General features: G+C 38.4%; 1 protein-coding gene across 2 annotated transcripts in view; it reads left to right on the top strand.

Annotated features, from left to right (window-relative positions):
* The window catches only part of LOC108413004 (cadherin-10), a 69344-nt gene that overhangs the window by 43929 nt on the left and 13034 nt on the right, over window positions 1-12381 (top strand). For both annotated transcript variants that reach the window (XM_017685297.2, XM_017685295.2), the window contains exons 4-7: window positions 6564-6683; window positions 8481-8648; window positions 9333-9520; window positions 10265-10518. In XM_017685297.2, coding sequence (XP_017540786.1) covers window positions 6564-6683; window positions 8481-8648; window positions 9333-9520; window positions 10265-10518 — 730 coding nt within the window. The remainder of the gene's footprint in view (window positions 1-6563; window positions 6684-8480; window positions 8649-9332; window positions 9521-10264; window positions 10519-12381) is intronic.

Genomic DNA, 12381 nt, shown 5'->3' with positions numbered 1-12381 from the left:
AATTAAATGAGAGTCACGCAAGTGTGTGGCAGTACATGCATTTTCTATTTACAACTCTAAACTCAGTCAGCTCTTTAATTCGAAGACATAATAGGCTCATGCAGAAGCCATATGCGTTGCAGGTACATTTGATATGCTAATCAAAATCTTGTTAAAGTTAATTCAAATCCATAAATAATGAAATAGTGTTTCTTCATATATTTCAAGTCTGTTATGCAGCTGTGCTACTTATCTAATCTTCTTGAGGGTAAGATTTAAGCACCAAAGCAGCTAACAGTTTTTCAATACGTGTGAAATACGCAGTGCTGCACAACTTAAATTACTAGCTCCATATCACAGAGATTTTTTTCTCTTTTTGTAAAGAAAATATTCTGATGTATTATGTAAACACTGAAAGTGTCATCATGTACCATTCACTGTCCAGGCCATGCATACCAAAAAAGCTTCTTCTGCTGTTACAATGTCAAGCTTTTTACAATAGAAGAACCCTTTTTGGTGCTATATAGAACCCTTTTCTAAAAGAGTCTATATAATACCATCAACAGCATATTCTCTGTCAATCTTAAGTTCTTTGAAGCTCTTTACTGAACCCTTGATGAACCATCCTTTTTAAGTGTGTACAGTTCTTATAGGAAATCTGCACTGAAAACAGCGTTCATTTTGAATTCATCACAAAAAACGAACTGCGAACGGTCACCCAATAATGTCTTCCAAGTGTGTCAAACTCTAGAGGGCGCTCCTAGGCGAGTCCAACATGAACTGCGCTTTTGGGTAATATCACAGTTTGGAACTGCGTAATCAGTCTTAAATATAAACATGCAGTCATTTTCATAGAATAAGACACAATATTTCAACACCGCTGTTACATTTCTGTCACTTATAGGGTTTTCTATTAGTGCTCTATGCATGTTCATGATGTCAGCACAAATTTTTGTTGTGGCTTTATCTGTTTTATCATTCATTGAAGACTCCCTCGTGAGCACCCTTTATCATCTTGCCCTGTTTTTGATATAATTGTAGAAACAGGAAGTGGCTACGCTCCCCTTAAACAGGCTCTGACAAAATGAATTTACTTATACTTATTTGGCCTACAACAGTTCCTCTGCCCATTCATCTTGACATAGTAATGAGAGTGTCAACCTGGATTGCTTTTTGAATGAGGCACATAACAAACCAGTCAATCAGAACAGAGGTTATTTTAATACAGTACTGTGAAAAAGTCACCTAAGCAAATTGTTTAAAACAACTGATTTGGGCAGTATGTTTTACTAATAAAAACAACAAGTGATATTTGAATAAATCCAAATAAAAATAATTACAACAGAACATAAGAATTTCTGGTTTTCAAAAAAGTAGTTGTGGGTTGTTAGAAGAACACAGGTTTCAGATTTCTCCTTGACGCCTCCAGCCATCACATGGATCGGTTACATTTCAATAACAGCACATCTCATTTAACTTGACTGAACTAAATACTTAAAGATTCTTCAAGAGTTCTTTAGTAAAGATAATGGTTCTGTTTAGAACCATGAGTTCTACGTAGAAGTATTTTATGTTAAATGGTTCTTTGAATGGTGAAATGGTTCTTCAGATCGATGGAGAATGAGTTGCATATAGTTCTATACAGAAGCTTTTTTAAATGTTTCTAATAATAGTTCTTGACATTGTAACAATAAAAGAACTGGTTATAGTGCTACACAGAACCTTCAGAATTTTCAAAGTTTTTATATAAAACCATATACAACACATTCTCCATCAACCTGAAGACCCATTTCACTGTGCAAAGAACCATTTAAGCATGAAATGGATTTATTAGAGCTTTTGTTTCTAAACAGAACTATTCCCTTTACTAAACAACCCTTCCAGAACCATCCTTTTTCAGAGTGTAGGTACTGGATGAGAAAACTATGCTTATTGATCAGATAAATAGCTTTTTAAATAAGGATCCTAAAATCTTCCACAGTACTGTATATCTGTTTTTAAAATATCCTGTTTAGTTCAAAGTTAAAGAGAGGTTAGTAAATCAGTCATGGCTGTTTTTAGCATTTGAAACCACAAACATTGTAAATGAATAAAACAATTAAATTCAAGAAGAAAGGCAGGATACGATCTCTATAAGAGTACCTTCACTGTTCTATGCAGAACCTGACTTTTATTTGCGGTTTCCGTGTGATGGGAAGTCACATATATACAGTAGGCTGAGGTGAAAAAGAAGCAGTCTTAATGGACCTCTCTCTGGCTCCCTGAGGCTGTGGCACTTGAAACTCTCCATGTCTCTGTCTCCCCCCACCCCCAAGCTCCTGCTCTCCCTTTCATTTGTGTATTTCTCTGCGGGGTTCAGAGTTACATCATCCACAGCACTCTGACTCTAAATGGGACACTGCATTCATTCACTACCACATTTTTCCTTCCTCCCTCCTTCTCGTCCCGATCTGTGCTGCAAGGATTTAAACACACAACATGTGTCGAGTCGATGGGGTCACGGGTGGCACTCGCGTTTAAGCTGAACAAACTGGCCATGTGTCGTGAACGTGCTCTCAGTTAATCAGGCCTGGCCATCCGTGAAGAGTGAGCCAGTGCCCGCTCCATGTTAGCCCAGCGCCATCGGACTGCGACAGATGTTTCTGCGTTCATTAGTATTCTCCAAGCTGGTCAGAAAGTGAACGCCACTCAACAGAGGTCTCCAGGATGCCAAGGACGGCGTGGATAGGTGGCAGAGACAGCATGTGCGCAAGGCCCACCTTCAGAGACGAGTCTGAACAGGGCCAGGTCACCTTTAAAGTCCATTTCCGAAGTAGGAATAAAAGTTGTTTATGATACATGAATGGAAAGAGACATTTAAGCCAAAACAAGCAGGGCGTGACTGCGACAAATATCCTTTGAGTGGCTAAAACATAATGAGAGGAGTTATTCGTCTTCACATCAGGGCTACTGTCTTCTCAAGATATCAAATATTTTTATTCCGCCCATATTTGCATTTTTATTGCAAATGATGGAATCTTCCCTCTAATTGCAATGTCTAGATGCAGCAGTCATCTGAAGCAATTGTTGAATGGAAAATGAAAGTCTAAAAATGTCATGCTACAATAATGTGAAATAGCCTACTTTCGGTTTAATTAGGCTAATTATAATGTTTCTTTGAGCAGATCAGACCATATTACTCGAGTTAGACGATCTCAAGCAGCACAGGGTATCAGCAGAGCATAAAAAGAATGGGGTGACCCAGTAACAGCAGACAGAGAAAATTTTGACTATCAAAGAAATGTCCATCTCATAGCAATGTTGGAGTAATTATGAGATTATGATCTAGATAAGAAAACCACAAGATAAGCTGAACAGGGATAAAAGAGCGAGTGATCTAGCAACGACTCGCCTTCATCACTGTTCACACTGGGGGGTGCACACGCATTTACATGTTTTAATTACAACTCAAAGGGTGTGCACATATGCTGGATTCACACTACCAAGATTTTCAACATGGTGGCGGCTGTGGAGTTTTTTTTTCTTCTTTTTTTTTTTTTTTATGTTAACACAAATCATACAGACCAAACCATAAATCATAGGTACACAACTCTTGGTCAATAGTCTTAGGTAGTAGTCCCACCTTCTAGTCAGGCACTCAATACCTCGTATTGGCCTCAAGGGGGCGCTGTAGCGCAGCCTAATGCATCTGGCCTTATATCTATCTTATATCTACACCAAAGTTTTTAGAAAAAAAAATCTTTTTTTCCTACATAGACTTTTTGCTCATTTGCAAAATATGCAAAACTTATTTTTGCAAACAAGTCCTGGGTTTTTCACTCAATCGTCATGTAACATATCAAATAATTCACAAGGCCTCAGTAATTCAAGTACTCAGTAAATCAAAAACATGCTCACTTTTCTGAGTAATATGGTTGCCATGAGCTATTTAACCTGGATCAGACAAAACCAGCTAAACATTCTGTAACTTGACAATGCCTCAACCAAAATATTTGAGACTTCATGGCCTTACATAAATGATTCTAAGATAGTCTATCAATGTTGGCACATGTACATCATTAGAGTGCGCTGTAAATGCTAAATTACTCAGTTGCTCAGCATCTGTAGATCCAATTATGGTGAAATTTTGCATGCTTCATCTTTAAGAAAGATTATAATTATAATGATTCTCTAAGGATGACTTCATAAATAGAAATTTATGGCCACTATCAGCCAATTTTATTTCAGCAAGCATTTGGAATGCTTAATATTGACTAATCTTTATGAATGTGTGTGTCTATGCAGGCACCACCTAATAACCAATGAAGTTTTCAAAGATTTGGTTGCTGGGGGCGCGACTGATAAAAAAATCAAATATATATATTACATATTCTTAATTAAGGTCAGAGAAGTGCTTTCAGATGATGCAGCACAGTTGTCCAAACAACTCTGCAATTATAAATGCATTTTAGAAAATGCATAATTGTTTCGCAGTTGTTAACTGGTTGAAAACCAAACTTTTCTAAGCAGCCCCAAGTTTTAATCCTAACTTTCAGATTTGGTCTGGTCTGTAGCATCTGTAGATAAGTAATTATCCCTCTACCAATTAATCATTACATCCCTGGCACATGTACCTTAAATTGCTGTCACTCAAATGTAATTGGTCTGATTGTCTCAAAATTTGAAACTCTTGTATACATTGAAGCTATAATGAGATTTCAAATTTTAATACAGGGTGGCCTTCAAGGGGTGCTACAGCACTCAAAAACACTTAATCCTTAAAAATCCCATTACAATTCTATTACAAAGCCTGCAGAAACACAATTGGCTCCATGTGATCCAGTTCTCTGTCCTGAATAAGTTTGCAATTACATTTTATGTTCAAACTTTTATTCCTTGTCTGGACTTTTTTATACAAAGACTACAGCTTATTCTATCAAGGTCAAAAGGTCAATTGGAACAAAACCCAAGACACATCTCTGTCGAACATGCCTGATCAATACTCCTACATATGGATACCATCTGATAAGTTCTGACTCCTTTTCACTCATCTTCTTTCTGCCAAAAAGCCCCTTATATGTGCGCTGTGCCTCATTTTGGCAGCTCTCTCAAATGATTAATCTCTGAGAACTAAAGACGTTTGCAGAACCTAAGTTCCCAAATTTCATGTGTCATGTATTTTGACCCCTTTATTAAAAACCATTGTATGTTATACAAAGCTCAGTATATATGATCAGTATATATGAATGTTCATGTATATCATGTTCAAAGACCACTGCTCAACATTTATGGCTAATGAAGACCTTGTGGTGCACACTGACTCCATTTGATTGTTTTTGTTTTCTGTGAATAAGGCCCAAACTGCAGTAGGCCCCATAAGGCCTCACTGGCCCAAACTGTGTAAGTGCTTATTGAGCTGTTAGTGCTTGGACTTGCCCTCTGCCTCTTGAAGCTATTATTATTATTATTATTATTATTATTATTATTATTAGTAGTAGTAGTAGTAGTAGTAGTAGTAGTAGTAGTAGTAGTAGTAGTAATAATAATATTATTTTCACTATCATGACATTTTTTTTTTTGCTTTACTACATTTGGAAACACCAGCAGTCCTTTACAATGTGTGAACACATCATGACATATGAACCAACAGAAAAGCTCCAAAATTGCTTGGAATAACATTTTTATATTAACATGTATTCACATTATGTACTTTTCATCTTCTACACAGTTATAATTTTAGAGATCCAAGGTTTTGACAATCATGACAATATTCATTGTCTTATTATAGCAAGTAGGGATGCAAATTATGGCAAATCCATTAACTGATAAAAATCTGACTGTAATACAATGACAGGTTACTCACAGTTCTATATTTTAAAGTTCTAAAGTTAAATGTACCACCGAGTACCAAGCCCACAGTAAAACGAGCATAAACACCATGACCTGGGTTAGTTTCGCACCTCATTAGCTCTTGAAAGCCATCTCTGTCCACCACATCCTTCTCTACAATTGTACATACCTATGCGTGAGTTCCTCACACCACAGTGCATAACGCTTTTGCTCAGAGAACACAGACCTAATAGTTGTCAGTCTTATCCCTATTCAGACGTGTCCTTTCGATATGGTACATCACTGTAGACGTGCTCTTGAAAACTGAAAAAAAGAACACCATCATTTTTAGCTGCACACTTAAATCATCTAACAGAACCAACAGCCTACCGCACCATCACGAGTACAATTCAAAAACATTCCTCAACTTTTATTCAAAATTTATTCAAATAGGAAACGGTGTTTACTGGAACTAAAGTAAAATTAACAATAGTATTGGTCAAACAACTTTTTTTTTCGTTTTTTCACTGATCAACGGGATCAATCATTTTCATCCATAATAGCAACACTGATTTTTTGTTTGTTTGTTTGATTTAATGTACAGTACATTAGAATTAGCATATCTGAGTTTTACAGATCGAGCATGTCTCTGTGAAGTAATCTCACCAACTCTCTTCTCTTTCTCCCTCTGCCATTTTCTCAGGTCTAAAAGTGTGTAATTTTTTTTTTACATTCCTTTCCTTTTCTTTCTTTCTTTCTCTCTCTCTGTTTCTCAGGTGCATTTGTGATGAGAGTAACAGCTACAGATGCTGATGATGAATCTTACGGAAACAGTGCAAAACTGGTATACAGTATATTACAGGGACAACCCTACTTCTCTGTGGAGCCTGACACAGGTACATAGATGACAAAATAAAATGTGGTCTGTTTAATTTCTGCTCAATTGTCCTTTACTCTGGATTTCTACACTGTGATGGTTGCAGCCTTTTCAGTCCTCTGTACACTGGAAAGCTTCCTCGACACAGCTTTTCACTTCATCCCTTCAGCTTGGGCTGTGATGTCAGGTAGTCAGAATACTCAGAGCACTTTCTGCCTAAGTGAACAATTAGAGTCTTTCTGGGGCACTGTACTGAAAGCAATGTGCTCCAGCTACAGTCTAACTCCGCTGGATCAGAAGACTAGTCTGACCAGCCCACACTGCTGCTTTTTCCTTATCCCATTCAGATTCAGAAATGCAGAAAGTTGCACTTTGAATGTACAAGGTCAAGGTGCTTTCCCTGAACCAGAGAACCATTTAATACATATATGCTGTATTCCACACCATTTTCCTGAACTGCAGCTCTGTATCTCAGCACACATCTGCCTGAACATGCAAATATAAAGAAAATACAGAGAGCTGGTTAGGAAATTAAAGGGCATGTTAAATAATTTGGGCAAAATTCAGTGCAACAAACTTGTCAGTCCAGTCACTTGAGTGATATCAATTTGCTTCTGATGAGGCTAAAATATTTGGCTGATTATCTGCTTTACTGAATAAGGTTTCTGTCCAATCGAATAAGCTTTTTGTCTAAATCCACGTGAAATGACTGACAGAGTAAAATCAATGTGGTGTAGCAAGGGCTTAGGACACCCCGTCCTCCTAAAGAGGAATTCCACCGATTTTTCAAATTACCTGCATAATTCAATCATTGAGATGTGAACAGTCATTTGATGTTATTTGCTGCATTGCAGAGAATCTTTCGAACTGTATGTACTGTTTATAATGGTCAAATGGTATTACACCTGCCAAATTATGTTTTCTTCACGGACTATTTTGCCTGACATTGCCATATATTTGCACCTCTGCGATTAATGGAAAGAAAAAGTCAAAATATTCTCAAAAACATGCTAACAAAATGTAAACACAACACTTTTTACTGAAAAGATTTTACTGAAAGCCAGTGAATCAGAATTCCTACATTAGTAACTGGTGTAACCACAATTTGCAGAAGTGCAGCACATCTGTAGAAAAACACCAGGTTTTTTTACTGCTGCAAAATGGAAACAAAGTCAAAAGTCTTACATTTATATTTTGCTGAACAGATCATAAATCAGTGTTTCAGACATCATTACCATTTTATCTAATGCCTGTGAGGGAACTTTTAGAGGCATGCAACACTTTGGACGCGTGATTCCCATCACCACCACTGTGACTCCAAGTATCTCTAGAATGGAGCATTTCACATCAAAACCACCCAGAATGTATTGGTTTCCTTCTTAACCACTCATTTTTGCAGATTTTTTTTAAATCAATGAAATCCACCATATAACGCCTCCTAAATAATTCTTGTCATAGATGTATGGTTCTTGGAGAAACCTTTAATTGAAAGCATCTTTACATGATGTAAAACTTCAAAGGTTCCTCACTCTGTTTTACAAAAACTGGTTCTTTAAAGAATCATACACTAAAAGGTTTATTAGAGAACAATGGCATCATATATTTTTAAGAGTTTAAATCTCTTTACAAAAACAGGTTCTGAAAGAAAGATTCATTGAATCTTTCATTGGGGAACTATAGCATTACAAGAAACCCTTTCTGACAGTTTTATTTTTTGATAGTCCAGCACTAAACACATGTGATATTATGAAAGTTACTGCATTAATATGGCAATATGAACATAATCAACAACTCATGCTTGTTTGTTTCCTATCAGGTGTTATACGGACAGCTCTGCCCAATATGATTCGAGAGAACAGGGAGCACTACCAGGTGGTGATCCAGGCTAAGGACATGGCAGGACAGATGGGGGGTCTCTCGGGGACCGCCACAGTCAATATCACGCTGCTGGATGTCAATAACAGCCCTCCACGCTTCCCTCATAGTATGTGCCTCTATTTATATGTTGGACATGTAAAGGAATAGTGAAAGGAAATCAAATGCACATTTCCATCTGAATGAAACTGTACAGAGTTATGTTACCAATTATCCATGAGGTGAAATTTGCAGTCCTTATGATCTTTTTACTACTGATCTTTACGTAAACATCTCTTGGTATCAATGGCTAAGATGAAAAAGACAGTATCAAAAAAGAAAAAAAAAACGCTCAGGGCACATTTCTATGCTGACCCAGAGGACACATTATGAACAAAAGGGGCTACTTACAAGAGAATCAGAGTGTGCATGTGTGTTAGTGAGAGTGAGAAAGTGAGACAGGGTGAGAGAGCACAGTTGGAGCTTCTTTTAGCTTGATAATCCCTCTTTTTGCTACACTCTCAAATCCAATACATGAAGCAACATCAGAAACACACAAGCTTGGGAACTGGGGAGGGAAAAAAAAAAAAAACAAATATATGAAAAACTCAGGTGCTTCATTGGAGCTGAGATTCTATTAAACAATAACCACAGAGAGGCAGCTTTGCCTCTCCCCCGAGACATGGGTAAACAAATAGACAAATGCACTCTGAAGCACCGGCATAGATAACAAAGAGTTCACTCAAACACCTGGCTGTTTACTCAATTTATTCACTCCTTTCTCTTCTATCCCTCTCCCGCGTTCCTCCTTGAGGTGCCTACCACCTCTCCACGCCTGAGTCGGCTGAAGTGGGATCTTCTGTTGGGCGGATCAAGGCCAACGATGCTGACGCCGGTGTGAATGCAGAAATGTGGTACAGCGTTTTGGACGGCGACGGGCAGGACGTGTTTAGTATCGTCACGGACGCCACCAGTCAGGAGGGGGTGATCACAGTCAAGAAGGTGAACGGCTTATGTTTCAAACATGCTGCAAATAGCTACCCATGGGCCCTGTACTTATAAACAAACCCCCATCCTCCACACATCCGCTTTGACTGCCCTGCACATATGTAGATTCACATATGCATGTGCATGCACACGCTTCTAGAGCTGAGGGAGCTGGGAAAGTAATCCCTTAAATTGAAGCCATCTTGTCCCATTAGCTCTTCAAAGGTGCTTAATTCTATTCACTCCAAAGGCCTCCCTTATTCTCTTCTGTATAGTATCGGGATCTATTTGCTTGTTGAAATCTGCCTATGGGGTCCCCTTTCTCTTGCACTCTCTCTCTGTAGGGTCAGGCTTTGAAGAAGCTCTAGCAATTATTTAAATTTTATTGCTAAAATAAGAATCAGAGGTAGATAGTGAAATACAGAATAGAAAAAAAGGAAGAAAAAATCTCTAATCTGCACGTAATTAAAGGGATGTATTAAGCCCAGTCATTTGTGCATTAACAAAAAAAGATACTTAACACTGAAGAAAAGGAGCAGTGATAAGCACCATTCAACAAGAGTATCACATAGTGGCTCAGCTTTAGAATGAGAAAAGTTCAAGCCCAACAGCAGCTAAGAGATATCATTAATCCGCAGTCAAATGCACTATTCTGGCCGAAGCTCAAAAGACCTAAAGAAGTAAGGCTTCCTTTTAATCCAAGAGGAAATGGGGCCTATTCAAACATCACACCATTTCTCTTTTAACCCTCTTTTCCAGCCACTAGATTACGAAAGCAAGAGGACATACTCACTGCGCGTACAGGTGACGAACACACATGTGGATCCGCAGTTCGGTCACTTAGGTCCGTTCAGTGACACGGCCACAGTCAGGATTGCGGTCACAGATGTGGACGAACCACCCGTCTTTGGTCGTAGTCATTACATCTTCGAAGTGGACGAGAATGCGCCTCCTGGGAGCTCTGTCGGCACGGTATCTGCCCGGGACCCTGATGCCACCAATCACCTGGTCAAGTGAGTCATAGTTAGATTTTTTTTTCCTCTCTAAATTTCATTGAGTACAGCTAATCCAAAATGCACAGGTTTTATATAAAACCTCTTTTACATAAAGATGTAGATTCATGACAAAAGTATAATTCTTTTCATCAGTACTCGTTTAGCCCACTTGATTTATGTGTGTGAGAAGATGCAGGAGATGATATTGTAGATACCCTGACTGCAGCTCAATATCTACTGGAACTAGATATATTAAAGCAGGATATTAGATCTTAGCATATTTACCATATATGCTCAGGAGAGAAGACGTTATTTATTATATACATCTGTAGCTCTATTTCCTGTATATCATTGAAGTCCTATTTCTTAACCTTGAAACATTTTACTGCAACATAACCACACTCTTTGGTGAACACCCAACACAAACTTGCCATACTTTGAAATAAAGGTGCCAAATGAAGCCAAAAATGATTCATCAGGTTCACGAATAGAAGAACCTCCTTTGGTTCTCTTAAGAACCAATATATAGCCCTCAAAAGGGCCGTTTTGTAACAAAATGTGCGAAAGTGAAGAAACTTAAGATGTCAAGAACTTCCACATGACAAGAGGCATTAGAGCAGGGGTGGACAGCTCCAGCACAGTTTGGTAGTTTCCCTCCTCAAACACACTCACTAATCCTGGCAAATTACAGGTGAGTCAGATGTGTTTTGCACAGGTAACCCACTAAAATGGTGGCCCTTGTCCCAGAGCAATTTGAGTTTTTACTTGGCCTGCTCATTCAAGTCAAAGACCAATTAGGAACCTTCAACCTTTTAAGAGTGCAGTGTCATGTACACCTGTTAAAAATAAAAGTGCCAAAAAGGGTTCTTGGTGTGATTCCTTAGAAGAACCATTTTTCCTCCCTATGAGTGTGAAGGACAAAGTTTAAAGAACCTCCACATAAACGTTCTATGGTAGTTAAAAGCTGTTCGAAGATCCATACATCCAAGTCATATACCATTCATCTCCTTCATCTCTTCTTTGAAATGGTGCCACAAACCACTTTTGTTCCCAAAAGAAATGTTTTGTAACTAGGTGTGCTTGCACATAATGCAGAGAGGTTCTAAACCAACTGAAGGTTTTCTAAGAACCATATATCCAAACCAAGAACCTCAAAGAAACTTCTTTTTATTGCGAATATGTGTTTAGCACCCATGCTGGGCTATCTTCTGTTCCAGCTGAGTGCAGCCCTGGTGTCTCTGATAAACTGAAGGTCTAGAGAAGAGCTAGGCTATACTGAGGAACAGTTTGAAATAAATAATGAGCTACCATGTCACACAAGAAGGCACTCTACACTCAAAGTGTATTCAAATATCAAATGTATATGTTTAATGTACAAAGCATAAATTTAAACCATAAACCAATAAACTTCCCGAGACGCAGGCCTCAGTCAAACTGGCTCTTCTCGTCACATTCTCGCTACTGCAGTTGTGTCTTTGATCTGATGCTCTCGGCTTGGTTAAATCAAATCTATCAACATGTCCCCAAGTGAGCGTGCATGCATGTGTTTATGTGTATGCGGTTGTGGTGTTGTATTTGTGTGTTAAGGGGGAAGGAAAAGCAAATTATTCATGGGGTCTCTGCTGGTGATTTCCCTGTGGAAGCTGAGCAGGATGAATACAGACAGTGTTTATCACACCATCCCCCACCCTCTTGAATTCCTTCCAACTTCTATAAGTCACAAACTTGACGTGAAAGAGCCTGCATTGTTTTCTGTTGCCTCCTAACCACACACACACACACACAATGAGCGATTATCTGAAATGTGGAGAGCTGTCGCTCCGCTTCTGGAATGCATGTCGTACTCTATTGCATATTTAAATGTCAGCAGAATATATAAGT

The sequence above is a fragment of the Pygocentrus nattereri genome, chromosome 13 (assembly GCF_015220715.1).
Source record: "Pygocentrus nattereri isolate fPygNat1 chromosome 13, fPygNat1.pri, whole genome shotgun sequence".
NCBI classification, from domain to species: domain Eukaryota; kingdom Metazoa; phylum Chordata; class Actinopteri; order Characiformes; family Serrasalmidae; genus Pygocentrus; species Pygocentrus nattereri.
Note: the sequence above shows the minus strand (reverse complement) of the source record. Positions and strands in the feature narration are given on the sequence as shown.